At 43.7% G+C, this 12,718-nt stretch overlaps 1 protein-coding gene across 1 annotated transcript in view; it reads right to left on the minus strand.

The window, feature by feature from the left end:
* LOC126091960 (uncharacterized) overlaps positions 1-12,718 on the minus strand; it is a 387,115-nt gene that overhangs the window by 198,402 nt on the left and 175,995 nt on the right. Inside the window, exon 5 of the mRNA XM_049907303.1 lies at positions 11,393-11,452. Within this exon, the coding sequence (XP_049763260.1) occupies positions 11,393-11,452 (60 nt within the window). The remainder of the gene's footprint in view (positions 1-11,392; positions 11,453-12,718) is intronic.

Genomic DNA, 12,718 nt, shown 5'->3' on the forward strand with positions numbered 1-12,718 from the left:
CGCTCCTGTCTGGTTTTCCATTGGTTGAAGGCCGTCCCCACCAAAAATACATCGGTTTTAAGCTCTGTAGACATCGATTGACGCAACAATTTCCTGTACTAAACTAATATATTACAACAATATTTAAATAAATATATGTTATAAATAGTCAGTCGCGCTCAGAACACTCACAATAAATAAATAAGCAAATAATCCTGCACAAATGTGCTCACAGTAAATGAGCACAGATTGTCCTTAAGTATTGTTTAAACAGTTATGCCTTCTTCACAGAAGCGTCTTTTGGTTCTCTTTTCAAGTGATCATCTATAAACTAGCACAGTTTTTAATCAACATTCAAATAAAGTTTCTGGCAAAATAGTAAATTGTTTGTTAAAATAATTGCATAAGAATGACAGTATGAAGTACTGATGCTGTGTTCATTTCCTGTGTAACTGTGGCAGATAGGATGTTCAGACAAACATTTGCACAATGAAACAGATGTAAAAGAACATCATAAACCAATAAATAAAATAGATACAGATATGTAGCTTTCAAGGATGAACGCTATAGTCGAATGCTGTCATCTGGGATACCTTTTATTGAAACTGCATGATGCAATTAAAAGTTGTTCATTTAGGGGTTCATTGTGTGAATAGTTTATTTATTCACTGTGAAATAATAACTTTTGTAGTTTTAAAGATATTGAAACGTTGTTGTCATTGGAAGTGCCTCTTTTATCAGAAATCGCTGATGTATTTATATCTGCATTAATATTTGATTGTAAATTATTATAGTCTCTCAGAGAACTGTTAGAAGCCGTCTTTCAGTTAGACTCAAAGCCCGCCATTGCTTAGAGCACATCCGGTCCTCTTGAGCGATCGATGCGTCGTCCAAATTCCCAGTGCTAGGATTTACGCACATTCGGTCTTTGTCCTGGGCTCACCCGGAGTGGCTTAAAGTGATAAACTATGTGCTCTGAATTCTTTTCATATTTCTCAGAGCACTGTGATACAGAAATTAAATCTTTTGCATGTATAAGTCCCAGCAATTAATTATTCAAAATACACTGGGGCACAGAATTCCGCCGAAATAGCAACAGAAACAGTGATTTATTTTCTCTAGAGTTCGTGTTTTCTCTCTCTCTCTCTCTCTCTCTCTCTCTCTCTCTCTCTCACTCAGTCTTTTTTGAGTGGTGTCATTAGTAACGTGTTTGGAGTATTACCTACATTTTTTTGTTGCCATGTTAAAATTTGCTTCTTTTGCCAAAATACTGCAGAGTTTACCAAGATTCATCTTTGTAACATTGCGATGGAATACTGAAACAGTGCACTATTAATGTAGCAACTGAGGGCAGGACAGGTCAATAGTTTACGGAAAAACCCATTCTTGGTATAAAAGTAAACGTGTAATTTCTTCACTTACGTACTTACAGCAATTCTCGTTTCACAATCTACTGATGACCTTAGAAAAACTTACATTATTCTATTGAAAAAAAATCTATAGTTACTTATAAATCGTCTTAGATAAGGAAGTTTTGCATATTAACCGCATGGCAAAAGGCTCTCCTCTTTGTGTGCTATCATTTGCCAAGATCTTGTTTCAATACCTCAGTGAAATGCTGGGGCAGGTTATGAATATTTCATTCTGGTTTTATCGTTCATGCGTGAGCAGAACTGATGCACTACATATAATCGATTTTATTGGGACTGGAGATAGTTATAGAACTCCCCCGTCCCCCCACTCCAAGTTTAAAGGTTATTTTAATACGTTAGCTACATTCTGCGTGCAGCAGTGTGCGACCTAAAAGCGCCAAACGCAAACTCATAGTGATCCCCGGTTTTCATTGCAAAGTATTCGAATTTTGTGCAGTGAGTTGCTTAGATTCAAAATATGACAGTAAGTATGACATTTGACGAAATGATTGGTAGTTCGTCATGAACCTGACGAATGAGGCTATGATATGAGAGAGAATAAAATTTTTTACCAAATAGTTTCTTTAAAATGGTCTGAAAGACTGCAGGACAACTGGCCTGCAGGCACTCTTGTTTATGCAATTTAGCGAGCGTGCCACACACTGCTCCAAATGTTATTGTGGTGTCACCGCCAGACACCACACTTGCTAGGTGGTAGCCTTTAAATCGGCCGCGGTCCGTTAGTATACGTCGGACCCGCGTGTCGCCACTATTAGTGATTGCAGACCGAGCGCCGCCGCACGGCAGGTCTAGAGAGACTTCCTAGCACTCGCCCCAGTTGTACAACCTACTTGGCTAGCGATGGTTCACTGACAAAATACGCTCTCATTTGCCGAGACGATAGTTAGCATAGCCTTCAGCTACGTCATTTGCTACGACCTAGCAAGGCGCCATTACCAGTTACTATTGAGATTGTGAATAATGTACCGTCAAGAGCGATGTTCATCATTAATGGATTAAAGTTAAGTATTCCACCAGCTACGTCCTTTTTTTCTAAAGTCTAATTTCCTTGTCCTGTTCCAGACTTCACGTCAGCCTCCGTGAGCTAAAACGCGTGCCTTTCGGCTTCCTCTAGTAAACCGGTGTTGGCTCTCCCGCCAACCCACAACAGTTATACTGTCTTAAGAGCTTCGGCATGCGAGCCAGCTGTCTCCGCTCCAAGCTAGCCAGAAGTAAAACGCGCCACCTAAATTACTGCCCTCCGTATGAGACGGTGTTTCATGTGGTAAGTGGGCCAATGCCGGCACTTCAGGCTGCAACCTCAGCTCCAGCTGACATTCCCACAGACGTCTCCTGGCAAACACCAGTAGGTCCTACCGTGGCTGGAGATTACTCGCGATCTTGCAAAACCTTCGTTCCTTCTGAATATCACATCGTTGCCGTTGCATGAATCGTTGTTAGCTCCACCTGGTCTGGGAATTACAAGTTGCTGGAAGATTATACACTGTCCAGTCATATTAATGTGACCAACTATTAAAAGCCTGAATAACCACCTTTTCCAATCCAGACCACAGCGAGACGTGCAGGAAGAGTGTCAGTCAGTTTGTGGAAGGTAGGGACCGGAGTGTGTTGCTATGCCGACTCCAGTGCCACGCTCAGTTGCGCTAGGTTTCGCAGTTGAGAAGTGTCCATGGCACAAACACCCCGATCGACATGGTCCCACAGATTCTCATTGTGGTTTAAATCCAGGGAGTTTAGTGGCCAGGGGAGTAGAGATTGGGGATCCGCTCTTGAACTAATTCATAGAGTTCAATCTTTCAATGGAGTGAACAGTCAGTGATTCAGAAAAAAAGAACGGTAGCTCCAAACGTTTCCCACGGCAGAGAGAGAGAGAGAGAGAGAGAGAGAGAGAGAGAGAGAGAGAGACGGAGCATATCAGCAGCGCCTCTGCTGGTCAGAGCACAGTGCACGCCACACAACACAGCAAGCGCCGGCCTCTGCCCTGCTTCTACCTTGGCTGCCTGCATTGTGCAGTGCCCCATTGGATTTTGTGTTTCACATATGCCGTTCCGTCTCTGTGCGTCGTCTGCTGTGTGCACTGTGCAGTGTCTGGCGCAGCTTAACTTCGCATCGCACTCTGTCGGCGATCGTTTCAGTCACACGTCCTGCCCTCTGGGCAGTTGATGCGAGCAACAGGACAGAGAGCCACCTAGCGGATAACATAGGAACTACTTGCAAAAACCTGCTCGCAAGGGAACGGACGATTTGTCTCGGAGCGGGTGAGTTCACCGCTCCCCCCCACCCTCGGAACTCGCCCGCTCAATGCTCACCCCACCGTCTCGACTCTAGCCAGAGCGTCGAGCAAAGCGACTCGGGTGTCACTCTGGTCTCTGCGGTCTCATCTCACGCAGTAATACAGCTCACAGCTCGCGGCTCGACCTGCTCGACTCAGCGCCTCTGCATCGGAGTTCGTCCCTACTGGATATTGTTCTTCGTAGTAATACCGCTATGTATATTACATTATTATGTTCTGTATACATCAATTGTTTTTATTTAATTTTTATTTGTTTAAACTGATTAGATTAGGTTCCTGATGACTCCTCTTACTACAGGATTTTTATTATGGACACTCGAATTTACGCTTTAATTACGAGCGAACCGATAAACGTATCGCAAAATGTGATACACCAATATTTTCCTTGTTTTATTCTGCGTAAGGCTATATGCAGCACTTTCGTTTTACAGTCAAATTTATATTTTTTTTTCTTATTCTGGTACGGATTTTGCGATTTCAGGCGTCTTCAGAAGGAAACGTTCACTTTAAAAATATATGGCTTGCGATGTATTTGTATGAGGTTAATGAAATTTTAATACATTATAGCCAAATATATTGTTAATGTAAATCTCAAGTTACAACATTTTCCGATCACCCAAAAAACCACGATAGTGCAAAATAAATCAATAATCAAAAACTTTGTCATATTGTGGAAATTTCAATAAACAATACAAAATTCTTACTCATTATCTGTGTTACTTCAAAATAGGATCAAATAAGATCAAAATACAGGTATAGTACTGGAATAAACCAAGTTTAAAGGGCAATGTGCCTTCCATTTATTTTCTATTGTAAATGAGTGGTGAGTCATGAAAAAGAGCTAATTCATTTCAGGGAGTGAACAGTTCTGATCCAATCTCTGAAAAGAACAGTTTTGCCCATCTCTACAGGGGAGGACGGTAGGCTTGGGTGAGCTTGAAACGACGGACATACACTGCAAGCTGTGTGACCTGTTGCATTGTCCTGCTGGTAGATGCCACCGTGCCGCGGAAAACAAACTTTTTGTAGGGGTGAACATGGCCCCAAGGATAGATACATACTTGTGTTGATCGACTATGCCTTCCAGAAGCAGGCGAGCAGTCAGGAAGTGCCCTCTGGCCTCGACCCTCCCAACGATTGTTGCGAGGTATTTGCTTTCAGAAATTTCACGCCGTACACGCCAACGGCCATTTGTCCGATGGAGCATAAAACGTGATTCATCTGAAAAGGCCACCTGTCGCCACCCTGTTGACATACTGTTGCGGTATTGGGGTCTAAATTCGAGTTTTCGACGCCGATGAAGTGCTGTCAGCACTACTCGGTGGGTCATACACAGCAACGTTCACTGAGCGATCCTTGAGGAGACACTTTTAGTAGCACCTTGCTTCATCTTGGAGGTCAGTTGCTCACAGTTGTATATCCATTCGTCCGTACACATCTCAGCAGCCGTCATTCACACTGGTCCGTGTTGCACCAAAAGTTGCCTCGGCGCCGGTTTTGGATAGCGACATTTTGTCATGCACGGTATGCTTTAACCACGGCGGCACATGAACAGTTTACGAAAGTAGCCGTCTCGGTAATGCTTTCACCCTTGGCCCGAAAGCCGACGATCACGCTCCTTTGGACGTCAGAGAAATCACTCTGTTTCCACGTTACGACAACGGACACATTGTTTTCAGTGTCCCAGCGACACGTTTTACATGCACTCCATTTCTAGAACCGCTACCTGCCGTCTGTGAGTGGTTGCTGCAGGTTGACGTCGACCTTAGGCAATGGTCACATTAAACTGGGTCGTGCAGTTTGTAAATTTAATAGCGAGCAGTGCTTGTGGTGGGGGAAGTGGTCTTCCCCAGAAGGACCCTACAGCTACCATAGAGCACGCCATTCATTGTTCAGTCAGTGCATCGTGCAGTCATTTACATAGATGAAGTGCGCTTCTTTCATTAGTCCTCTTCGTTTTAATGTCTGTATTCTGAATAGTGTTGGCGCAGTTAGTGAGAAATAAACACTCTTGGTCACGTCTGCATACTGCGTCGTCACTGATTTAAAAGGCGTTCTGGGGAAGGGTCAGTATAACCTTCTGAAACAGCCTGTTGATGCTCCTTGTGACGGAGTTGGGTAGGGAGAATGGCGACACCGTTGCTTGGTCTTCATTTTGCTGACAGACTACAGCAGGGCTCGAGTGCCAAGAGCAAAGTGGTTCCATTGCTGAAGCGCCAGTGTTCCAACGTAGAAGCCGCAAAATGTATACAGTTGGAAATATCCTGTGCGTTCTTGACTACAGTGCTGTACTCACATAATATGCAATTATAATAAATAGTAGGAAACTGAAATGTAGAAATTTCACATTCAATTTTGTGAATAGTTTCGTGTGGTTGTCAGCAATGAATAAATGACAGAAATCTAATTATTTGTGGGGGAAAGTTTTCTGTAAGAGACGAAAGTAAGAAACCTACATCGTGCGGTATTTGTAGGCAAACATTATACCTCAAAAGAACTGCGAAAACCTCAGGAGACATGTGAAGCGAAAGCGTCCAACAACAAGTTTATCAATTCACAGACCAAGTGCCACAGTAACGCTAACTATTTCGCTGGTTTCAGTGTTCTCCAAGGCCTACAATGAACTTTTTCCTTCCCTCTTTTTTTGGCGTCAGTCTTGTGATTGGTTTGATGCGGCTCTCTATGAATTCCTTTCTTCTTTACTTCGGAGCAGCACTAGCACCAAGCGTCCTCAACTACACCCATGCTCATGTATTAAGGATAATGCTGATACATGATGAAACAACGCTCTGCTGGGCAGTTTGCGGGTTTAAATCAGCTCGGGGTATAACCATGCGGTCGTTGCACGGTGGCGCTGGCAGTAGTCCACATACGCAGAGGTGTGTTGGTACATGTCAGAATACGGTGCAGCGAGTAAGTGTGCAGACGTTTTCAGACGTGCTAATGGTGACTGTGTGTTGAAAATGGCTCAAAGAACACATATTGATGACGTTGTGAGGGTAGAATACTAGGGCGACTGGAGGCTGGTCGAACACAGCAGGTCGTAGCACGGGCCCTCCGTGTGCCACAAAGTTTGATCTCAAGATTATGGCAATGATTCCAGCAGACAGGAAAACTGTCCAGGCGCTACAGTACGGGACGTCAACAGTGTACAACACCACAAGAAGACCGATATCTCACCATCAGTGCCCGCAGACGGCCACGGAGTACTGCAGGTAGCCTTGCTCGGGACCTTACCGCACCCACTGAACAGTTGTCTCCAGACACACAGTCTACAGACGACTGAACAGACATGGTTTATTCGCCCGGAGATGTGCAAGGTGCATTCCACTGACCCCTGGTCACAGGAGAGCCCGTAAAGCCTGGTGTCAAGAACACAGTACATGGTCTTTGGAACAGTGGTCCCAGGTTATGTTCACAGACGAGTCCAGGCATAGTCTGAACAGTGATTCTCGCCGGGTTTTAATCTGGCGTGATCAGGAACCAGATATCAACCCCCTTAATGTCCTTGAAAGCGACCTGTACGGAGGTCGTAGTTTGATGGTGTGGGGTATGATTATGATTGGTGCACGTAAACCCCTGCATGTCTTTGACAGAGGAACTGTAACAGGTCAAGTGTATCGGGATGGCATTTTGCACCAGTATGTCAGCCTTTTCAGGGGTGGGATGATAACGCACGGCCCCACCGAGCTGCCATCGTGGAGGAGTACCTTGAAACAGAAGATATCAGACGAATGGAGTGGCCTGCCTGTTCTCCGGGCCTAAACCCCATCGAGCACACCTGGGATGCTCTCGGTCGACGTATCGCTGCACGTCTTCAAACCGCTACGATGCTTCAGGAGCTCCGACAGGCACTGGTGCAAGAATGGGAGGCTCTACCCCAGCAGCTGCTCGACCACCTGATCGAGTATTCCAACCCGTTGTGCGCCTGTGTACGTGTGCATGGTGATCATATCCCATATTAATGTCGGGGTACAAGCGCAGTAAACAGTGACGTTTTGTAGCACATGTGTTTCGGGACGGTTTTCTCAACTTATCAGCAATACCGTGAACTTACAGATCTGTGTCGTGTGTGTTCCCTATGTGCCTATGCTATTAGCGCCAGTTTTGTGTAGTGCCATTTTGTGTGGCACCACATTCTGCAATTATCCTTAATTTATGAGCATGAGTGTATTTTTGGGGTGTATACTGGTCTCTGTCTTTCCCTCTACATTTTACTCCCTACAGCTCCCTCAAAGTACCATGGAAGTAATTCCTTGAAGTGTTGACACATGTCTTGTCACCCCTCTTTTTCTTGTCAACGTTCCCTACATATTCCTCTCCTCGATTGTGGGAAGAACCTGCTCATATCTGACCTTATCAATCCACCTACTTTTCAGCTCCGTTCTGCGAGAGCGTGCTGGAAAGTAAGGCATCCGAATTTTTTATTCTGTTCTCAATATCGGTTGAATTACTACATGCCACGCCTATTACTCGGTGGACATTACTGCTTCGCCGATGCAATTTGCAAACCTTTTGCTGCTAAAGGGCTCCGAATTAAAGCGTGTAACGTAGCGCTGTGTGACGTAACTACATCGGTGCGTGAGAAAACCCTCAGAAAACTGAAAGCAAGAATTCGAAGTGTTCGTCCACACATGGAGCACCCTCTCGTTCAGCATGACAGGCCAGAACACACGTGAGCACCAAGACATCTCCAACAATCCGACGCCTTTGGTTCCAGGTCATCGATCATCCTACATACAGTCCCAACTTGGCCCCATACGATTTTTACCTATTTCCAAAACTTAAAGAACACCTTCAGGGACTTCACTTTGATTGTGATGAAGCGGTGTAAGCAGAGGTTAGGTTGTGGGACCGTCACCAATGTTAAACATTCTACAGTGACGGAATCAACAAACGTGTCTCCCATTGAGAAATGGCTCTGAGCACTATGGGACTTAATTGCTGAGGTCATCAGTCCCCTAGAACTTAGAACTACTTAAACCTAACTAACCTAAGGACATCACACACATCCATGCCCGAGGCAGGATTCGAACCTGCGACCGTAGTCTCCCATTGAGAGAAATATGTATTTCGCCAGGATTACTACAGTAAGTAGAAAAATAAATATGTAGGCATGAAGAACAAAAATGTAAAATGTTCGTAAACTTCGCTTTATTTAAAATGTTTCAACAGTATTCACATTAAAAATTCGTAGGGATTATTTTTCAACACGCCCTTGTTTAGTTCCACAACCCAGCCGCTTCGATGCTCTTCCAGTTTTTCCAGCCTCCATGTTCACTTCCAGGCATTGCTGTGCCCCATACGAACATTCTCAGAAATTTCTTCCTAAATTACGACTGACGCTTGATACTAGTAGATTTCTTTCGGGCCATTAATATTCTCTTTGCCTGTTTGAGTCCGCTTTTTATATTCTCCTATCTTCGTCTACCATATGTTATTTTTCTTCCTGGTAGCAGAATTCCTTCAGTCGTTTTCTTCCAGGTGTGCAGTCGAGGTCTTGTTTCCATTTTATGAGGTGAATGCTTTAAGGAAGTTACGATGACAGATAAAGGAAACAAAAACATACTCGTAAGTATGTAAGAATTTACACAGATTCAGTGGCTACTTCTCAAAGTAGTCACCACTCTCGTCGAGGCATTGATCGTTAAGGGGCACCGTCAGTTGTATGCCCATGTCACAGGTGTCTGGAGCCACGAACTCACTTCAGTCCGCACCTCAACGTCGTCGTGGAAATGTTTTCCTGCCGGAAAACGCTTCATGAGACCGTAGAGATGTAAGTCACCATGGCGAGAATGGGGCTGCTGGGTCAAATATCGAAGATATTCCATCCAAACTGATTCATGACATTTCGTGTGGAGTTGTCTGGGATCTTGCATTGACATGCACAAGCGTAATGTCAACACACAACGGCACTTGTTCTGGATCGACCGCCTCAGATTTTTCAACGTCTGACAATAAAGATCAGCGTTTACTGTCTCCCCTCGAGGTATAAATTCACTCAAGAGGACACTACGTCGATCCCAGAAGATAGTGCAGATAGTTTATTTATTTATTTATTTTTTACTGAGAATGCATGAATTGTTGTTTTATACGGTCGCAGGTTCGAATCCTGCCTTCGGCATGGATGTGTGTGATGTCCTTAGGTTGGTTAGGTTTAAGTAGTTCTAAGTTCTAGGGGGACTGATGACCTCAGAAGTTAAGTCCCATAGTGCTCAGAGTCATTTGAACCATTTTTTGTTGTTTTATTTCTCGTGTGACACACGACACCCATTTTTCGTCCCCAGTGACAACATGGTCGAGAAACTCGTCGCTTCTATCTGTAGGAATGTCTGCTGCCAGACGTTTAGTTATGTGTCCATCTGTAAGTTGCCTAGACACTCATCTTGCAGACATTTTATGAAAATAAGCCACCGGGAGACAACTCCGTGCAACAGATAGCGACACATCTAGAGAAACTGACGCGAGAGCTATGAAAATGTGAAGCGCCGGTTCTGCAAAATTGCTTACAGCACACTTTCCGTCAGTTCTGGTGTCACCAGGAATGGTCAGCCACTACAGTCTTCGTCGTGAATATTGTCTTCAGCGAATTGCCAGCACCATCGACTGACCATGCTGTCGCTCATAATGTCATGTCCATACACGTGGCACAATTGGCGATGTGCGTGCTATAATCGGATAACTGCGCGAACCTCGCAGCTGGCGGGAGACAGTACCAGGGCAGTCATTTTATCCTAGCAGTGTGCGGAAACCACCGCCGTCACAGGACTGAAACTGCACCGCATTATTCCCTCGTACCTCCTCTCTACCCCTGCGCATTAGCATTCCTTTCCGGCTAGCCATGCCATCTCTGGACGCGATCGAAGCGTACTTTCGGATGCACCTCGTATGCACAATATTTGAACGTCCGACAGTGTGACTGCAGTCCAAGCAGTGAGTACACATAAAAGCACAACACGCAGAACCGGAGGAGGACGTCTGGGTCGTTCATCGAAATACTGAGCATGAACTACAAAGAACACCGGAAGCACACTTTTAATCAGCCACGCCGAGGAAACCTGAGAAATCACCCATTGCCTTCATCTTGCCTACGTTGTGGTCCTAAATTCCGATGTTAAGCTTACTGCTAATCTTGTTTCTACCACGTCCCATCATTTTCGTCTTTCTTTGGTTTAGTCTCACTTCTTTTTGTTTGCTCATTAGACTCCTCATTCCATTTAAAAGGACCTGCAACCTAACAAATAATTAACATAACAGCTTTCTGGAATCATTACCTTTTTAGAACTGGAACGTTGTAACCTGTTACTCATATTTTGCCGGCCGCGGTGGTCTAGCGGTTCTAGGCGCTCAGTCCGGAACCGCGCGACCGCTACGGTCGCAGGTTCGAATCCTGCCTCGGGCATGGATGTGTGTGATGTCCTTAGGTTAGTTAGGTTTAAGTAGTTCTAAGTTCTAGGGGACTTATGACCACAGATGTTGAGTCCCATAGTGCTCAGAGCCATTTGAACCATTTTACTCATATTTAATAATTTTGTTCAGTCTTATTGTGTAGTGGCAAGAGGATTATATTTCTAATTAAGCACTAAAATGTTCTAGTTTGTTACCCACCCTTCTTGCGTGTTGCGAGAATACTTTTGAACATATGGTGCAGGTGGACATTAAATCTTAATAAAAACAGTCCACTTACCGTTGCGCAAAAGCTGTTGCCAGTAATGATCTGGAACGCGTAGTACTGCTGCACAAAATTCTGCAACAAAACAATTTCCATTAAGCATACATGCAAAAAGGGCATGCAGCGCTGTATGGTACACGGCAAATATATGTTCAAATATTTTATAGTTCACGTGATTTTATAAACGAAACTTTTGAGAAATGTTTAAGTTCTTGTTGTTACAAAACGGTGGTTGCAAAAGAGCACAGCGTTTATAAACCTAAGAGATGCCGGTGGAATCACATTTGGTGTCCAGACACTAATGGATGATGCAAGAACTGAAACAGATTAGGAAAGAAAAATCCATGACTATTGCCCTAGTTTTATTTCAATGGCACTGCAAAGATCAGTTATGTATATATTTATCGGTGGTTTTGACAAACAACTAAATTGCTAAACTGAACAAAGTTCCATAGCCCAATGGAATCTGTGTCAAATGCTATAGAGTTGTGGCTGATCTGTTCTTTTAAGCATAATATAACGTATATCCTAACAACAAAAACCTGTACCCAATAGATGGAAGATACTACAGGTCATGTCCATCAGTAAGAAGAGTAGCAGAAGTGATTCACAAAACTATCGCCCAATGTCACTCTCATTCGTCTATTAAAAAGTCTTAGAACATGTTCCGATTCCAAAACATAGTAAGCTGTCTCGAACAGAATGCCCTCCTCCATGTTATAAATAAGTTGTTACAAATTACTCTTTCTGTTATAGCAAAAGTCCAACAAAATTCCTCTATGTACTAAATTACCCCCCATATTACACCGAAATTGTAACAAATTTTCCATGTTAGAGTGACGTTGTAACAACCTGCCTTCATGATTCAGAAAAACTGTAAAAAGTTGCCCTCCACGTTACAGTGAAGCTGTAACAAATTGTCTCTGTGACAGCAATAACGTGAAAATTACCCTCCATGTTACAGCGAAATTGTAACAAACTGTCCCTTTTGCAGTGATTGTGAAACAAATTGTCGATGTTTAGTGATACTGTCACAAATTCTCCAAGTTACAGAGATATTGTAACAAATTACCCCTCACATAACAGCAAAATTGTAACAAAATGCCCTCCATATAACAAATTGGCCCATTTTATAACAAAACTGTAACAATTGGTCTGCATGTCCAAGTAAAACTACGACAAATTGACCACCATATTACAGAAAAACTGTAACTAGTTGCACTCTATTTTACAAGAAAACTGTAAGAAATCAGCCTCCACAAAACAAACTGACTCATGTTACAACAAAACTGTAACAAATTTTTCTCCATATACAGCTCACTCCTTTCACATACTCTCTCT

This window comes from Schistocerca cancellata, chromosome 7 (assembly GCF_023864275.1).
Source record: "Schistocerca cancellata isolate TAMUIC-IGC-003103 chromosome 7, iqSchCanc2.1, whole genome shotgun sequence".
Lineage (NCBI taxonomy): Eukaryota > Metazoa > Arthropoda > Insecta > Orthoptera > Acrididae > Schistocerca > Schistocerca cancellata.